This window comes from Tetrao urogallus (genome assembly GCF_951394365.1).
Source record: "Tetrao urogallus genome assembly, chromosome: 4".
Lineage (NCBI taxonomy): Eukaryota > Metazoa > Chordata > Aves > Galliformes > Phasianidae > Tetrao > Tetrao urogallus.
Window position 1 is genome coordinate 49,457,125 of NC_136817.1, and position 13,818 is coordinate 49,470,942.

General features: G+C 40.7%; 1 protein-coding gene across 1 annotated transcript in view; it reads right to left on the reverse strand.

Moving 5' to 3' along the window:
• Positions 1-513: 513 nt before the first annotated feature.
• WDR19 (WD repeat domain 19) overlaps positions 514-13,818 on the reverse strand; it is a gene marked incomplete at its 3' end in the record, with an annotated part of 34,701 nt that continues 21,396 nt past the window's right edge. Inside the window, exons 25-35 of the mRNA XM_079534141.1 lie at positions 13,061-13,185; positions 11,602-11,714; positions 10,757-10,825; positions 10,503-10,580; positions 6,214-6,310; positions 4,172-4,296; positions 3,457-3,538; positions 2,580-2,730; positions 2,351-2,474; positions 1,072-1,148; positions 514-628 (exon numbers count right to left, since the gene is read on the reverse strand). Coding sequence (XP_079390267.1) covers positions 514-628; positions 1,072-1,148; positions 2,351-2,474; positions 2,580-2,730; positions 3,457-3,538; positions 4,172-4,296; positions 6,214-6,310; positions 10,503-10,580; positions 10,757-10,825; positions 11,602-11,714; positions 13,061-13,185 — 1,156 coding nt within the window. The remainder of the gene's footprint in view (positions 629-1,071; positions 1,149-2,350; positions 2,475-2,579; positions 2,731-3,456; positions 3,539-4,171; positions 4,297-6,213; positions 6,311-10,502; positions 10,581-10,756; positions 10,826-11,601; positions 11,715-13,060; positions 13,186-13,818) is intronic.

The following is a 13,818-nucleotide window of genomic DNA, read 5'->3' on the forward strand; positions in this document are numbered from 1 at the left end:
CTGGCAGAGGTTCTGACTTTCCTGCATCTATCAGGCTTTTTTTTTTTTTTTTTTTTTAATTAACTGATCCCACAGCCATAGAAAAGCAAAGCCGAGAGGGATTTAGTTCCAAAATTTGTAGTGTTTAAATTTTACAGCTGCAATCAAAGCCAGAAAAAATACCTAAAAACTTAAGAACCGTTTAACAGAAACTAAAGCAATAAGAGCTCAGAATTGATGTTGAATATGAGAACAAGGGCAAAGGAAGCAAAACAAACAAACAAAAAAAGGCAGCAAGCAATACCCTCTGTGTACTTAAGGGCAAATGTTAAATCTGCACCTCAACAACCTGCGGGATTGAGATGCAGCCTTGTAAGTTAAACTCTTGAACACTGAACTGTCCTTGCTGGGAAACGTGGCTATTGCCCTGTCAAATGAGCCCTGCTCTCTAATTAAAAAAACCCAAAACTTTGCAACCTCAGCAACTAAACCCCCCAAAGCCCCACAAAAAGAGGCTCTCATACGTACCTGAACTTAGCTGTCCATGTCATCTTGTTTGAGGTACTGCGTGCAGTCATTTATTTTCTTAAGATGAACGGTGTTGATTGTTTCGGAACACATCGGACACACGTTTTCAGTCTGTAACATGCTGTTTTAAAGGAAGAGGGGCAACAGGTCAAAGGATGGTTGTAACACGATCAAGCATTTGTGCCTGAGAGTCCTGTAACATGCAGTGTAAGAGATACAGGCTGGAGTGGCAGCTGTTCTGGCTAGTTGGGGAAAAGGTGAGTTGTGTGGTTTTTGGTTTTTGTTTTTTTTTTTTTTTAACATTTGAGAGCTAGCCCCACCAAGAATGCTGCTGCTGGCTGAGTGGGCATGAGGAAAAGGCAGCAGACTGTGACCATAGCAGCTGGTGCTAGACCACAAGGATTTAAATGAGGAGTGCTTTGTTAGTCTGCACCCAGTGCTAGGTGCAAATTCCTATTCCAGTGGCTGCTGTTGGGCTGCTTCACTTGAAAGTGAGGCCTTAAAAGTATGTTAGATGGAATGAACACTGACATCTTTCAGTAGAACAAAAAAATCCCAACTTACGTCTTGAATTCTGAATAGAGGGCAGGAAAGTCACAGTGGGGGCAGACAGTCCAGTCATCCCGTACCATGTGTCGACCCTGCACGCAAGAGAAAGCAGTCATTCAAGGTCAGGTGCTCCCCCTGCTACACCTGGCAGTTACTGTGGAAAAAGTCTCAGCACTGGAGTTCTAAAGATGTTAAGGAATGGAAAAAAAAAACCCATCGTTACAGTGTTACTTTGCTTACTGTGTAAATACTGTGACTAGAAAAGGAGCTCTAAATGATAAACAAGGTTTTCACTATAATACGTATTTATTTTTTTTATCAATTTAAGAATGCAATTATCACTTTAAAAATTATTTTAGTTTAGCAATTCTATATTGCTCATGTAGATACAGGAGTAGAAAGAGGTGACTGTAAAGTTACTGAGAGTTCTGGTGATGCATGAGGTTCAAAAAATGCCAGCAGAGCCATGTGAGGCTCAGCTGTCTGTGAACAGAGCAGGAGAGCTGAAACAGCTTTTTTTTTTTGCTTTTTTTTTTAAATTTTGGTTTCCTGTTGACTCTGATGCAGAAAATTCTTATGTATCATGGTCAACAGCGTGAAGCGCAACAGTGCCTTGAACTGTTTAACAATTTGTGCTCTAATACATTGTGCAGCAATGGTTTGTTTTGACACTATCAAAAGGTATGAGAAAAATGACAGCCCTGATGATGTTACGGTGATGTAAAGGAACCATAACCAAGAGACAGCTTCATACCTGAAGCAGAAATGAACAGACATGTACTAAGCCAATGGAGTAAAACAGTTTAAGAAACTGCTAATGTTTTTTGTAAGACTAATCCTTTAGTTTTAATATTAAAAGTCAAGTATGTTAACTCTCTTATTTGCTTCCTGCTTTAGTAAATCTGTACTTATTCTGTAATTCTAGTGTGACAAATCCCTTTGACCTAGCAGAAATGAAATGTTCATGTACAGGAGCCAACCACAGTGTTGACATGTCAGAGGTGAGATGCATGGCTCTCACTGGGAAATGTACACTGTCCCTTTTCAACAGACTGTAAAGAACCCAGAAACAAAACCAGTAGGGCTTCTCATTTTGCGTCAGCATCGCCAATTCTGAAACCAGTACTGGCCCAGTACTTAACATGGGAAGTGCCCCAGAGGTCTGGGTGTCACCGATTTGCCAACGGCTTGGACAGAACTGCCAAGCCTTCACCTGAATCTAGTAGCACAGTGCAGATGGAAAAAAAATAAAGCAGCTTTCTGCTCATTCTCGCAGTGTAGAAGAGGCACTCACCGTTGCAATGCAGTACGGCAAGTTGTTCTTACAGCTGGGACATAAGAGCTCACACTCTGCGAGCTGGAATGCACAGTAGGGACAGGCTGTTGTTGGCTCCTCTGCCTCGGTTTTGTCTGGGTGCCTAAGCAGTAACATACAAACATGAATAAAAACTCAAGCTCTCTGAACTTGAACAGTGCTTCTGGTGCCTGGCAAATGTTTGGAAGTACAGATGAACACTGCTCACCTGACCATTGCTTCGATTTTCTTTTTGTATTTAAGATCTATTTTATTGCGATTCTCAGGTCGCATCAGCACAGCAGCAAAAGTGAAGGCCGAGTTCTTCAATCCTGCTCTGTGACACTCAATTACTGTTGAAGTCAAAATGGGTACAATGTCTGCAACAAAACGAACCAATAGCAATAATTATGTACTAATATTACCATATAAAACCTTTGTGCTAATAGGACATCGATGAAGGATGACAGAATTTTTCTATATCACTCAGCTGCACAAATTGTGCAATTCCTGCAACCACACCCAAGAACCAGGGGTTCACCTCTTCCTTCCTGGTGCCTCTGCAGCACAGCCTGGCACTGGAAGTGTTTCAGTTGTAACCGTTTCTCCCAGATCTGGTCTATGCTGTGTAAAGTCTGCATTGTAGCGATGTGTTGAGAGAGAACCCTGGCTGTAAAAAGATAAAACACTAACAGGGATTACTACTGGCTGAGAATTAGCAGAGAAGGCAGACTGACCCATGTAACAGCCTGTGTGGGCACAGCTGAGGAGAGGTGCGCTATCAGTACCGCAGCCATCCATGACAGCAGCATCAAGATTTCCCTCTAATGTTCCACGTGCCAAAAAAGCAGCCTTTTCAAAAGAAGGCTACTTCAACTTTGTGATAGAACCTCACAGAACATCAGCTGATTGGATCCATCCTGAGACTTCATGCATGGCTCAGGCTACTTAGCACTGCAGTTGAGGTGCTCAAGGACACATTAACCTTGGTTGAGGAATCTCTCCTGGAGGTTCTCTACTGAGGAAGCACCCCAGGCACCTTCTAACAGTGACCCCTGAGCTGCCCTGCAGAGCACAGCCCACTCATTTACGCTGTCAGTACTCACGTGATGGGAACTTGCTGATGTTGTTGGCTACACGTATAAGCATACGTGCTCCCTTCATGTGGTCGCCACGTTTCACGTGAGTCTGGAATACAACAAACACACCGAGGTGACTTCAGAGAGCAGTTCCTGCTCTTGGTGTTTGTCCTCTGGGCAGCTGCACGCCCCCAGCCTGTTAGTGAAACTGAGCATGCGCGTATCAAGTTCTAAAGGAAGAACCAGAGATAATGGGAGCTGTTCTCCAGAGGTCTCTCTACTCTCCAGACCACAACCAGCAGGCTGCTGCCTGATGGCTGGCAGGCAGGGGGGTGCAAAAAGGCCAAAGGCTGAGTGGCTTCCTCCTGACTGGCCACTGGTGTTGGCCACCAGAAATAGCCTGGGCTGCCCTGCCTAATTTCAATTAAAGAAAAGCAGTGATCTGCTTCTGACTAGTAACAGTACAAGCAGTGCACATATTTTTAAGTATGAGTGCTATATGCATAGGAAGCCATACTTAGGTTCTAAATTATTCAGTATTTTAAAGAGAACAGCCTAACCAAAGAGGCAGAAGCATCAAACAGGTATGGATTCTCCTGAAGCTCACCACTAGCTTGCACTTGGAGTCCATACTAACACCTCCTTGGCAATGCAGTTCATGAATACGGAGCACCCATCCGCACACTTCAGTAAACCACAGACTGTGCAACGTGTGTAAGAACTCAGCTTCTCCATTCCTTACCTTCACTAAAATATAGCTGTGTAGAATCATAAGGTTTGTAGCCATCTCAGAAGGAATTTTAATCTTCTGGGTCTTTAATTCTGAATACATACTGAAAAGAACGTCGTGTGCATTGCGGTAATTTCCTTAAAAACAAACAACACTGAATTGTACTTTTTTTTTTTTTTTTTTTTTTTTTTTTGGTAACCTAATAAATGTAAGGAAGCCAAACATGAAGCTGCATTGATTCTTAGAGCAAAACTTCTGCGTGACAATTTCTTTGCAAAGTCATAAGCAGTTGTTTGTCTCAGGATCCCAACCAGTATCAGCTAGGGAATTAAATAAGAAAAAAATACACTTGCAGAAGTCATCTAGACAGTAACAAAACATCTATGTGAATAACAACTTTGTACAATAAAGCTTTAAAAATGGAAGATGCTGTATCCAGGAGACACTGTTTCCACAACAGAGCAGAGAAAAGGTAATTTCACTTAAGAAAACCGCTTTATCGTTTGCTTTGGCAACTCCTTGCCTCTGCAACCAACCAACCCCAAACCTTTCAGAGACAGAACTTAAATGTGAACGTTAATTTGTGGCATTGCACTGCTTCCAGATCACTGATGGGGGATGTGTGGACACCACAGGAGCTCATTAACTTCTAAACATAGTTAAATTCAGCATTAAAATGTGTTCAGTACAGTCAGACTGCTCTTAGCTAGCTGATTCTTCCTGCATTCTTTGTTTGTCATTATTAGAGTATAACAAAGTCATATTCTTTGCAGTTGGAGGCACTTAAGGAAAACTTCAGATTTAGTTATTTCACCAAGCACTGCTTCTCTCCATCTGCACAAAGCAGTTTGTTGTGTGTTGTTACTGCCATTGAATCAAGCTGCTGGAACTGGGTGGCACAGCATGATCAGCCTTAATATCATGTGAGTATTACCTGAGAAACAAGTTAGGGGAAAACCATGTAGGAAATGGCACACCCAAAGTGCATGCACTGCACAGTGCAGACTGCAACAGAATGTAAAACGGATTGTAAAGGAAAAGTTTCACCAACCATACTGGTGAAAACTTCAAAATCAAACTTGCTGAAATCTCCTGAAGGATGAGGGGAAAAACCCTTGACTGCCTCTGCAGAAGAAACAGTTGCTGCAGGACAGGTGATATTACTGAGAAAAATGCAGGGCTTATTTTGACACAGTTTCTGAACACATCTGAGCAAGCAGTGAATATGAACTACAACATGGGACACTCCAGCTTAGGTACAACGTTTTCAGATTCAAAGAAGCTAAAGAATAATCAAACCCTTGAGCCTGTACATTTCCTGCTTACATTATCAGCACTAATGCTTTATTTATTGCTGTGCTGCCCTGGCAGACCACGTTTGTCAAGGCCCTGGCCTCAGCCCATTGCTGTTTGTCCATTAATGTTAATTTCCATGGGCATTACTGTCCTCCAGTTCCTGAGGCTGCTGCTTTTCCTTTATGGATATTTTTCTTAACTTATTTGTAATGAAAAGAAAGCAGTGTTATGGTAGGGCTGTTGCCATGGCAAAAGCAGCCAGCAGAGGAGACACTTATTTCACTTCTAGCCCTGTCCCTTCTTATTTCTCTTTTTTCTGTTTGTAACTTCAGGCAAACACAAGGCTCAGGCACCGAGGTACCCTTTGGCACAGCCCATCTCCTTCACACATCTACTGAAGGTTGAAACATGCAAAGAGTGAAGGATCAGAATCCAAAGCTGGAAACTGTGTAGTTTAACTGCAACTCTAAGATCTGTTATACAGAAAAGTAAAGTTTCAAGCAGTCTCCACCACTGAATATAAAGAATGCTGAAATTTCCCATCACTTCATTTATTTCCAAGCATTTAATATACAGTTCTGAATCCCCATCTTTTCACAAAAGCTATTTCAAGCTTAAAAATGAATGAATATAATTAAAAGCTTCGCATTTACCAAAAGAGTAAGGCTTTATAGCATAATCTATATTGACAATGGTACCTGCAGCACTGTGAGGCCACAGCATCACGTATGCTGTCCTATCAGAAAAACCCGACTTACCTGAACGCTGCTCTTCCCTGGCGATTATTATAGCAGTTCTGGCAGCTTCTCTGTATTGCTTCAGTGCCATGTACAAGCGGAATAGGTACTTCGCATCCTAATTAAGTCAGACAAAAGCAATTAATGCTGGTAAATGGCAAGCATGGCGTTCCCTTCCTCCCCTCATCCACCGTGCTCGCTATGAGGCCCCTGGGCTGAGAACCAGCAGCTCAGGCTGGTGCTGCCTGTGGTGGCAGAAGAGCACTCCAAACCCTTGCTGAGGTCACTGTTACAGCTCCAGGTGCACACACAGCTCAGTGTGAGTGAGGGCCAGCTAAAAGAATTGAAAACTAAGGGGACAACTGGCTAATAAACTGTATAACGTTTCTAATTTGCTGCACTACGCACTGTCGGTATGTTGTGCAATTCAAGAATGGGAAATGCAGCAAAGGGTTCGCCCAAGAAGTGACAATCCAACAGCTTAATTCAATGTGAAGGAAACTGGTGAAATGATTTTAAACCAAAACTTCCAAAAACAAGATGAAGAAAACAACCAGGACTTCTGTTTTTCAAAAGGGACTCAGACTTCCCATACATCAGCACAAAAAAAAAAAAGGTCAACATAAGACTTGGATTTCCTTAAGTATTTTTAAGAAAATTGACAAGAGACCAAAAGATTCTTATTTCTAAAAATGCGGTTGAAATACACACTTGGATAGAAGGGCCTCGCTTTCAAGGAAGAGGAACTGTTACATGAAAAATAAAATCTGGTTTAGGGGCACTACTTTGTACCCCTAGCTGTGATTTCAAAAGTGAGATTAAAATAAGTGCAGTCTGTATGTTACAATCCTTGGCTCTGTTAATCAAGGCCAACTTAATCTGAAACATAGCACATAATGGGATGCTCCCTAGTCAGAGAGAGGCAAGTTGGAAACAAAACACATCAGCAGCTTTAAGGACAGCTCAGTGAGGAAGAAAAGCAACAAACACAAAACCAAGTTGAACAATTCTGCGATATTATCAGTAAAGCCAAACACAATGGGTATGTCATGTTTAAACTGTTTACAAGTTCTTTAAAGATGATTAGTTGGGCTGTACTCCAGAACACTGCATGGCTTTTGTATACAAGTCTCAAACACATTGCAAAAAAAGAAAAAGGAACCAAGAACGAAATTCAAAGGAAAAGAAATATGAAAGGTATGAACATATTTCCCAATAAAGAAATGACTGCAAAGATGAACTTCCTATCCAAGATGCAGGAAGCAAGACAAAAGAGAAGAAATAATCACAGAAATAAAAGCAAGCAAGACCAGTATGCAGAAAGAATAAGGGCGAGTCAAATTCTTCTCTTAACTTTCCTTATGAGGCAAAACGTGAAGTGAGCAAAAATAATTAATTTCAAGTAATGATGTAACAGAATTTTAAACAGTCAAAAACTAGAAGAGCTGTAGTTTAACAGCATTGAAAAGGTTATCTGGATAAGAAACAAATGCATGTATTTTGATATTATTTATCCTGAGGTCCCTGAGTGGGGGCACAAGAAAATGATGCTGCGTGGGCTATGGGGTGATTTTTCCCTGTTCCCACCTCCTGGTGTGGGCTCGGTGTGTGTCTGCACTTGCCCTGCTGGGCTGCTCCTCCCATTCTCCTGCCTGGGACAGAGCAGCTGCCTTGTGGGAGCTGCCACGTCCTTCCCTGCATCTCAACAGATTTCAGTAACTGACGTGACAGACATATGGAGAAGAAAATACACAAGTAGAAGGCATTTAACAAATGCTTTATGTTTTACGCCCTAACCTTTCACGCTAGACATTAAAAAGGCAATAAATAAAGAAAGGAATTTTCCATTGTCAACACATTTCCTAAAATCTTCAGAATTCCAATAATTAATTTTCCAGCCGACCTTAATTTTAGATAGCTGTTTTATTTCAAGTTTTATTTCAACTTAGTTTTGCTTTCTATGACGGTTGTGCCCAGCAAACATGCACAGACAGAACAGCAGAACTTTGCTACTTCATGCTTTCTGGAAAGTTCTAAAACACGATAAATGAAGAATCCCAGCATGCTGAAGTCAACAAATGCAATAGTCAACATAACACCACATTACAAACTACCTTATTATGAGGCAACAGTGTAGCAAATGTATGCTTAATACAATCTTTTTGGTAATATGGTGCTTCATTAAAGCCACATGACATGGGCTGAAAGAAGTACCCAGGCTGCTCTGAGCGATTGCTGGGTTTGAAGATGAGTGCTGAAGGGATTAGCAAGTTTCTGCTGCTTGCCTGCTTGAAATTTGCTCTTACACTCAGCTTTACAAGAACACTACCACAGAAAAGCCACTATTCTCTAAAACCCCCCTCTTGGTAACTTCAGAAGCAGCAGCTCTGTACCAGCAGAATAAGGATAAGGGAGAATTGATTTCTACTCTCTTTTTTAAACAAATAAAAGTAAAATGATAAAGTAAAATGATGCTACTCACTGAGAGAGACTATGGCAGATTGGATTAAAGCATTTAGAAGAACAAGAAAGAGCTTTTAAAGGAGGAAAAGAAAGCTCTACACTGAATTTCAAAAGAATGTTAAAGACAGTAATTATGGCATTCACACAATTGCTGAATATTTCCTACAATCTTCAGAACCGTTTCACCACGCAGATCACACCAGCTCACGTCCCTTACCCAGCCCTAAGCACAGCCAGTGGGCAGGCTGCTGCCAACAAGGAGAAGACAGGATGGGACAGGTTCTGCCCAACCACTTTACAGCATCAATACAAAATTACTTTTGCTTACATTGATCTCAGAATCACAGAATGGCCAGGGTTGGAAGAGACCTCAAGGATCATGAATCTCCAGCCCCCCCACATGCAGGGCCACCAACCTCCCCATCTGATACCAGACCAGGCTGCCCAGGGCCCCATCCAACCTGGCCTTGAACACCTCCAGGGATGGATGGGGCATCCACAGTCTCTCTGGGCAGCCTGTTCCAGCACCTCACCACTCTCTCTGTAAAGAGCTTCCCCCTGACATCTAACCTAAATCTTCCTCAATTTAAAACCATTTCCCCTTGTCCTGCAGTTATCTACCTTTTCAAAGAGTTGATTCCCCTCCTGTTTATAGGCTCCCTTGGGATTTGTTGTACCATGTCTCTAATGGCTTCATTCTCTTCTGGTCTCTTGCAGTTGGATTCTATTTTGCTTTGTTACTTTTTACTTCTCATATAATTTTTTTTGTAGCTCAAACTTCAAATTACAGACACATATTAAGAAGTGAATTAAAAAACCCTACATACGTAATTGTTTGTTCCCAATTTCTAATTTTGCAAAAGCAAGGCTGGTGTAGCCATCAACTGTCTATCTAGTGTCTCTGGAAGGCTAACATATTAAATCTTTGGGCACTCTGCTGAGATGACAGAGATTTTTAACCTCACAACAGAATCATAAACCACATCTGTGATACTAGAGGTGAAATAACCTCACTGTGCCAACATTGTGCATCCACAGGAAGCATTTACATTTTCAGGTGATCTCAATGGCAAATTCTCCCCTCAGTTCACATTTCCAAATTGTTTTTGGTCTAATTTCCTTTTGAGAACACGGTCATTAGTTACTTAATGGATGGGATGGATGCTCCGTCCCTGGAGGTGTTCAAGGCCAGGCTGGATGGCGCCCCGGGCAGCCTGGTGTGGTATTAAACATGGAGGTTGGTGGCCCTGCCTAGGTGGCTGGGGGGATTGGAGCTTCCTGATCCTTGAGGTCTCTTCCAACCCAAGACATGGAGTTGGAAGACAAGATTCTATGATTATGAAATCAAGGGGGGCTGCATAACTTTGAAAATCTGTCCACGACGTACCTCATTAGTTGACGCGTTTTTGTTCTTCATTCCCTAATTACCACCTTACTTTCTTCCACTGTGACAGTATGACCAGTTCTCCATTGTGCAAGACATCAGGAGTGCTGCTTGTCCTCAGACACACACACATGCTGCCTGACCATCTGGCAAAGACAACCTCCAGCAGGCTAACTGATCCGAACAGCTAACTTCTGTTTGCCAGTGCCAGCACTGGTTTGGATCTCCTCTGCTGTCTCCACTGTATTTAGAGAAAGATGACTGTATTTCACTTCTTTCTCATCTTTCTGAAACTGAAGTTACTGGATGAAATGACTCACAGAACAATCATATAAGCCTTGCTCCTTAGGGAAAGCAATTCTTAAAAAGCAAATCTGTGTCTACCAAAATTTTAGGATAAAGTAAACTCGAATGTTCTTGTAGTACAGCAACAGGACACAACAGCAGTGACAAAATACAATACCTTAGGCATGCCATCATTCTCTCCTGTCAGATAATCTATCAGTTCATTTTTTAGGGCCTCATCCTTTGCCTGTCCCACCTATTAAACAAAGACAGAAGAAATTACTGTGAGGAAAAAAGAAAAAATACAACACAAGCAAACTTTTCATAAAAAACTGCAGCTACATTTGCTTATCAACTGATGATGGGAAAATGCCACAATACTGAAAGTAAACTTCTCGAAAAGTAATATTTTGTTTTATCAAAGTTGCTTACTGTTTCAATCGCCATTTCAATAGCCAAGTTATCTTCTGTGCTTGGACTTTTCATAAAGTGCCTTAATGCCTGAAAAGAAGTAGAAAAAGAGTTTAAGTTGAAATACATGAAATTAACATTTTTCTCATTTTTACCAAGTTGTTTCTCTCTGTCTTTTGACCAAAAAAAAAAAAAAAAGGCACAACGGATGGACTGTATTCTATAGCCATCAGAATAGCCATATATGCCATACAGGTAATGGCTGCTTTTCATCCTGAAAATAAGATTTAAGTCTTTGCTAAATCCTGGCATATATCTTCATCTAACTGTGGTTGATGTGGCATTAGAAGCCTCCTTAGCTCCAGCTGAAAGCACAGTCACCTATGATGGCTGTAATCTGCAAAAATCAGGAACTTTTTTTAGCACGTGCTCAGTAAGCAGGAGTCAAACACTTAGCAAGCATCAGCTGACAGACTTGCCTGCCAACTGACACACTTCCCTTCTTTTTAAAGATCTGTTCATGTTCGGGTGTGCAGCACTATTTAACAAACTATTTTTACGGCAACCAAATCTTCATTGGTGAAGCAAATATACTGCAAATTTTACCTGTATGTTTACACCTCTTAGAAATTCACTGAGGGTAATGTGACTGACATTAATCCGTCCCTACTGCTATGAAAAGTTTATCTGTGTGACAGTGTATAACTCATGGAATCAATACTTAGCTTTTTAACACCTTTTTGTATCAGTACATGCCTCAGTTAAGACAGCTAAAAGTGAACAGGTGAACTTGGTTTGGAAGTACAGTATTTTCAACAGTTTCTATGAACAGTCAACCATCACTGCTTTGTCATTTAAGTACTGACCCGTCCATACTGGCCACACAACAAGAAAAACTTTCCCGCCTGAAAATGTTTCTTTTCTCCTTCAAAATACAGAGCAATGCTCTGATAATCTTCATTGCTGGTACTATCGGAAGCTGCAAGAGAGAGAAGGCCATGATAACAGAGCGTTCCTATTAAGAAAAGGGCTCTAACAAAGAAATACCCGTTATACAGAGAAAACCAAAGCCAAGTAGAACCAAATTACGGCTTGCGTGCTTTTTTCCTACTTAAAAGACTAAATGTCAGACATCAGGGCCTAATAATGCATTGACATCATTGTTTCCACAGGTTTCACATGGTAGTGGGATTTCTACAGACATAACAGAATGGCCTATGACATGCTATTTATTCTTTTCATTATGTCTTGGCAACAATAAAATAGAAAAGATGATATTAAGATTAACATTAGGATCATTTTCACAGCTAAGGAATATGAGGGTATATCTGTATTGCATAGTAAAAGATTATCAGGAGCTATCTAACCATTTAGCAGGCAATACAGCTGAGTCCTCTAACCAAGATGCCGTGTTACTGTACACACAAAGAGAGCCTCTTCTCCAAAGTTAGGTTTAAAACCTGTTTCCACCCACTTAGATTACAATTTGAGCCATGCTGCTGTGAAAGGAGAGAAGGAAGAAAGCACAAGGAATAATAATAGAACAATACTGCCCACCTTGACAAGCAGCTGTAATAGTGTATCACCAAGCTAACTGCTGTGAAGTTTTTGTAACTACCCCACCCTAGCAGAAATGCATTTTTTAAAGACAAACTTTCAATGTTTTATTGAAAAGATGAGATAGTTTGTTAGATCCTTATGTGAAACTTTCCACAAAGAAGGCTGCTAGACATAAGAGAAAAGCATAACGTATATTGTAAACCAACAGGTTGGCCACTGAGTGATTTGATGGCCTGAGGTGCAAGTCAGCTTCTCTGCAAGGCCTCTTTCGTCTCCTACTGTGACAGTAGGAGGCCATAAATGGCCTCTGGGGGGAAAAGAAAGAAAAAAAAGAATGGACAAGTGACACAAACACGTAAGACAGACAAGAGCTGGAACCATTACAAAAGGAAAGAGATAAAATTCAGCTCTCCTAGGAAAATTTGCAGTTTCAGAAAGATAATACTAAATCAATCAAGTCAAAAAAGAGATTCCTCACCTGACACACAAGAACAGTCTAGGCAAACGTTTTACCTCTGTGGATACACAGAAAGAGCTCTAACAAAACCAAGGTTTTGAAAACACCTAAGCTGGAAGTGAAACAAAGCTTATAGACCTAAATTAAAAACAGGATGCCTAATCTGCCAATGGTGATTGAAAACAAGAAATGGAAAGGGCTGGGAAACAAAACCACATATCCCTTGTCTTATCACTTTAATTTGGTCTAAACCAAGTAAAAGTACAGTAAAACATACTGTGTGCAAAGCTTTAAACTGGAATACTCACTGATGATATCAGCATAAATCTCCATCTTGTTGTGCTGTTGAGCTAACGTGAAAGCTTCATTATTGCATTTAGACATGACCAGGAACTGGATGGCAGAACCATAGTCACCGAGCTGCAGGAAAAATCTAGTTGGAATGAACAAATTAATACCTTAGTTAGGTAACACAATGAATGCTCCAAACTTTAAGAAACATACAGCATTTTGTGGCATGCAAGAATGATGTATTTCTAATTTTGTATCTACATATTTTATCTTTTAAATAGGTTACTAAAATTAACTTACTGCAAATAACACAGCGTGGCAAACTTTTATTATTTTCTAAACTCACTACTTCAGGGTAATGTGATTTTCAATTGAAGAGTTAGAAAGAAATAAAGCAGTACCTGTTTAGTTGTCCAAACTTTAAAGAACTCAAGTCACTAAACTGAAGTATGTAGTCATTAACCAAGCACTAGCAACTGAGTCTGATACACCAGCATGCCTCACCAACTTCCAACAGGTATGACCTCTTCCAAGCTTTTAAAACTCTAACTGCCCATCTCATAAGCTGTAAGTGCAATAAAAACTACAAGAAAAGTACAAGAATATTCTTCCTGAAAGAAGTTAATATGAAAATTGTGTGTAACAATTAATTTTATGGTGCTCTCTATAGCTGCATCTAGAAAATCACTAACTTGGACAACACAATCACGATTTAAGAGTGACACTCTCTGTAAGTAGAGTGAAAAGGCAATGCTGGATTGAGGTAAGTTATGGG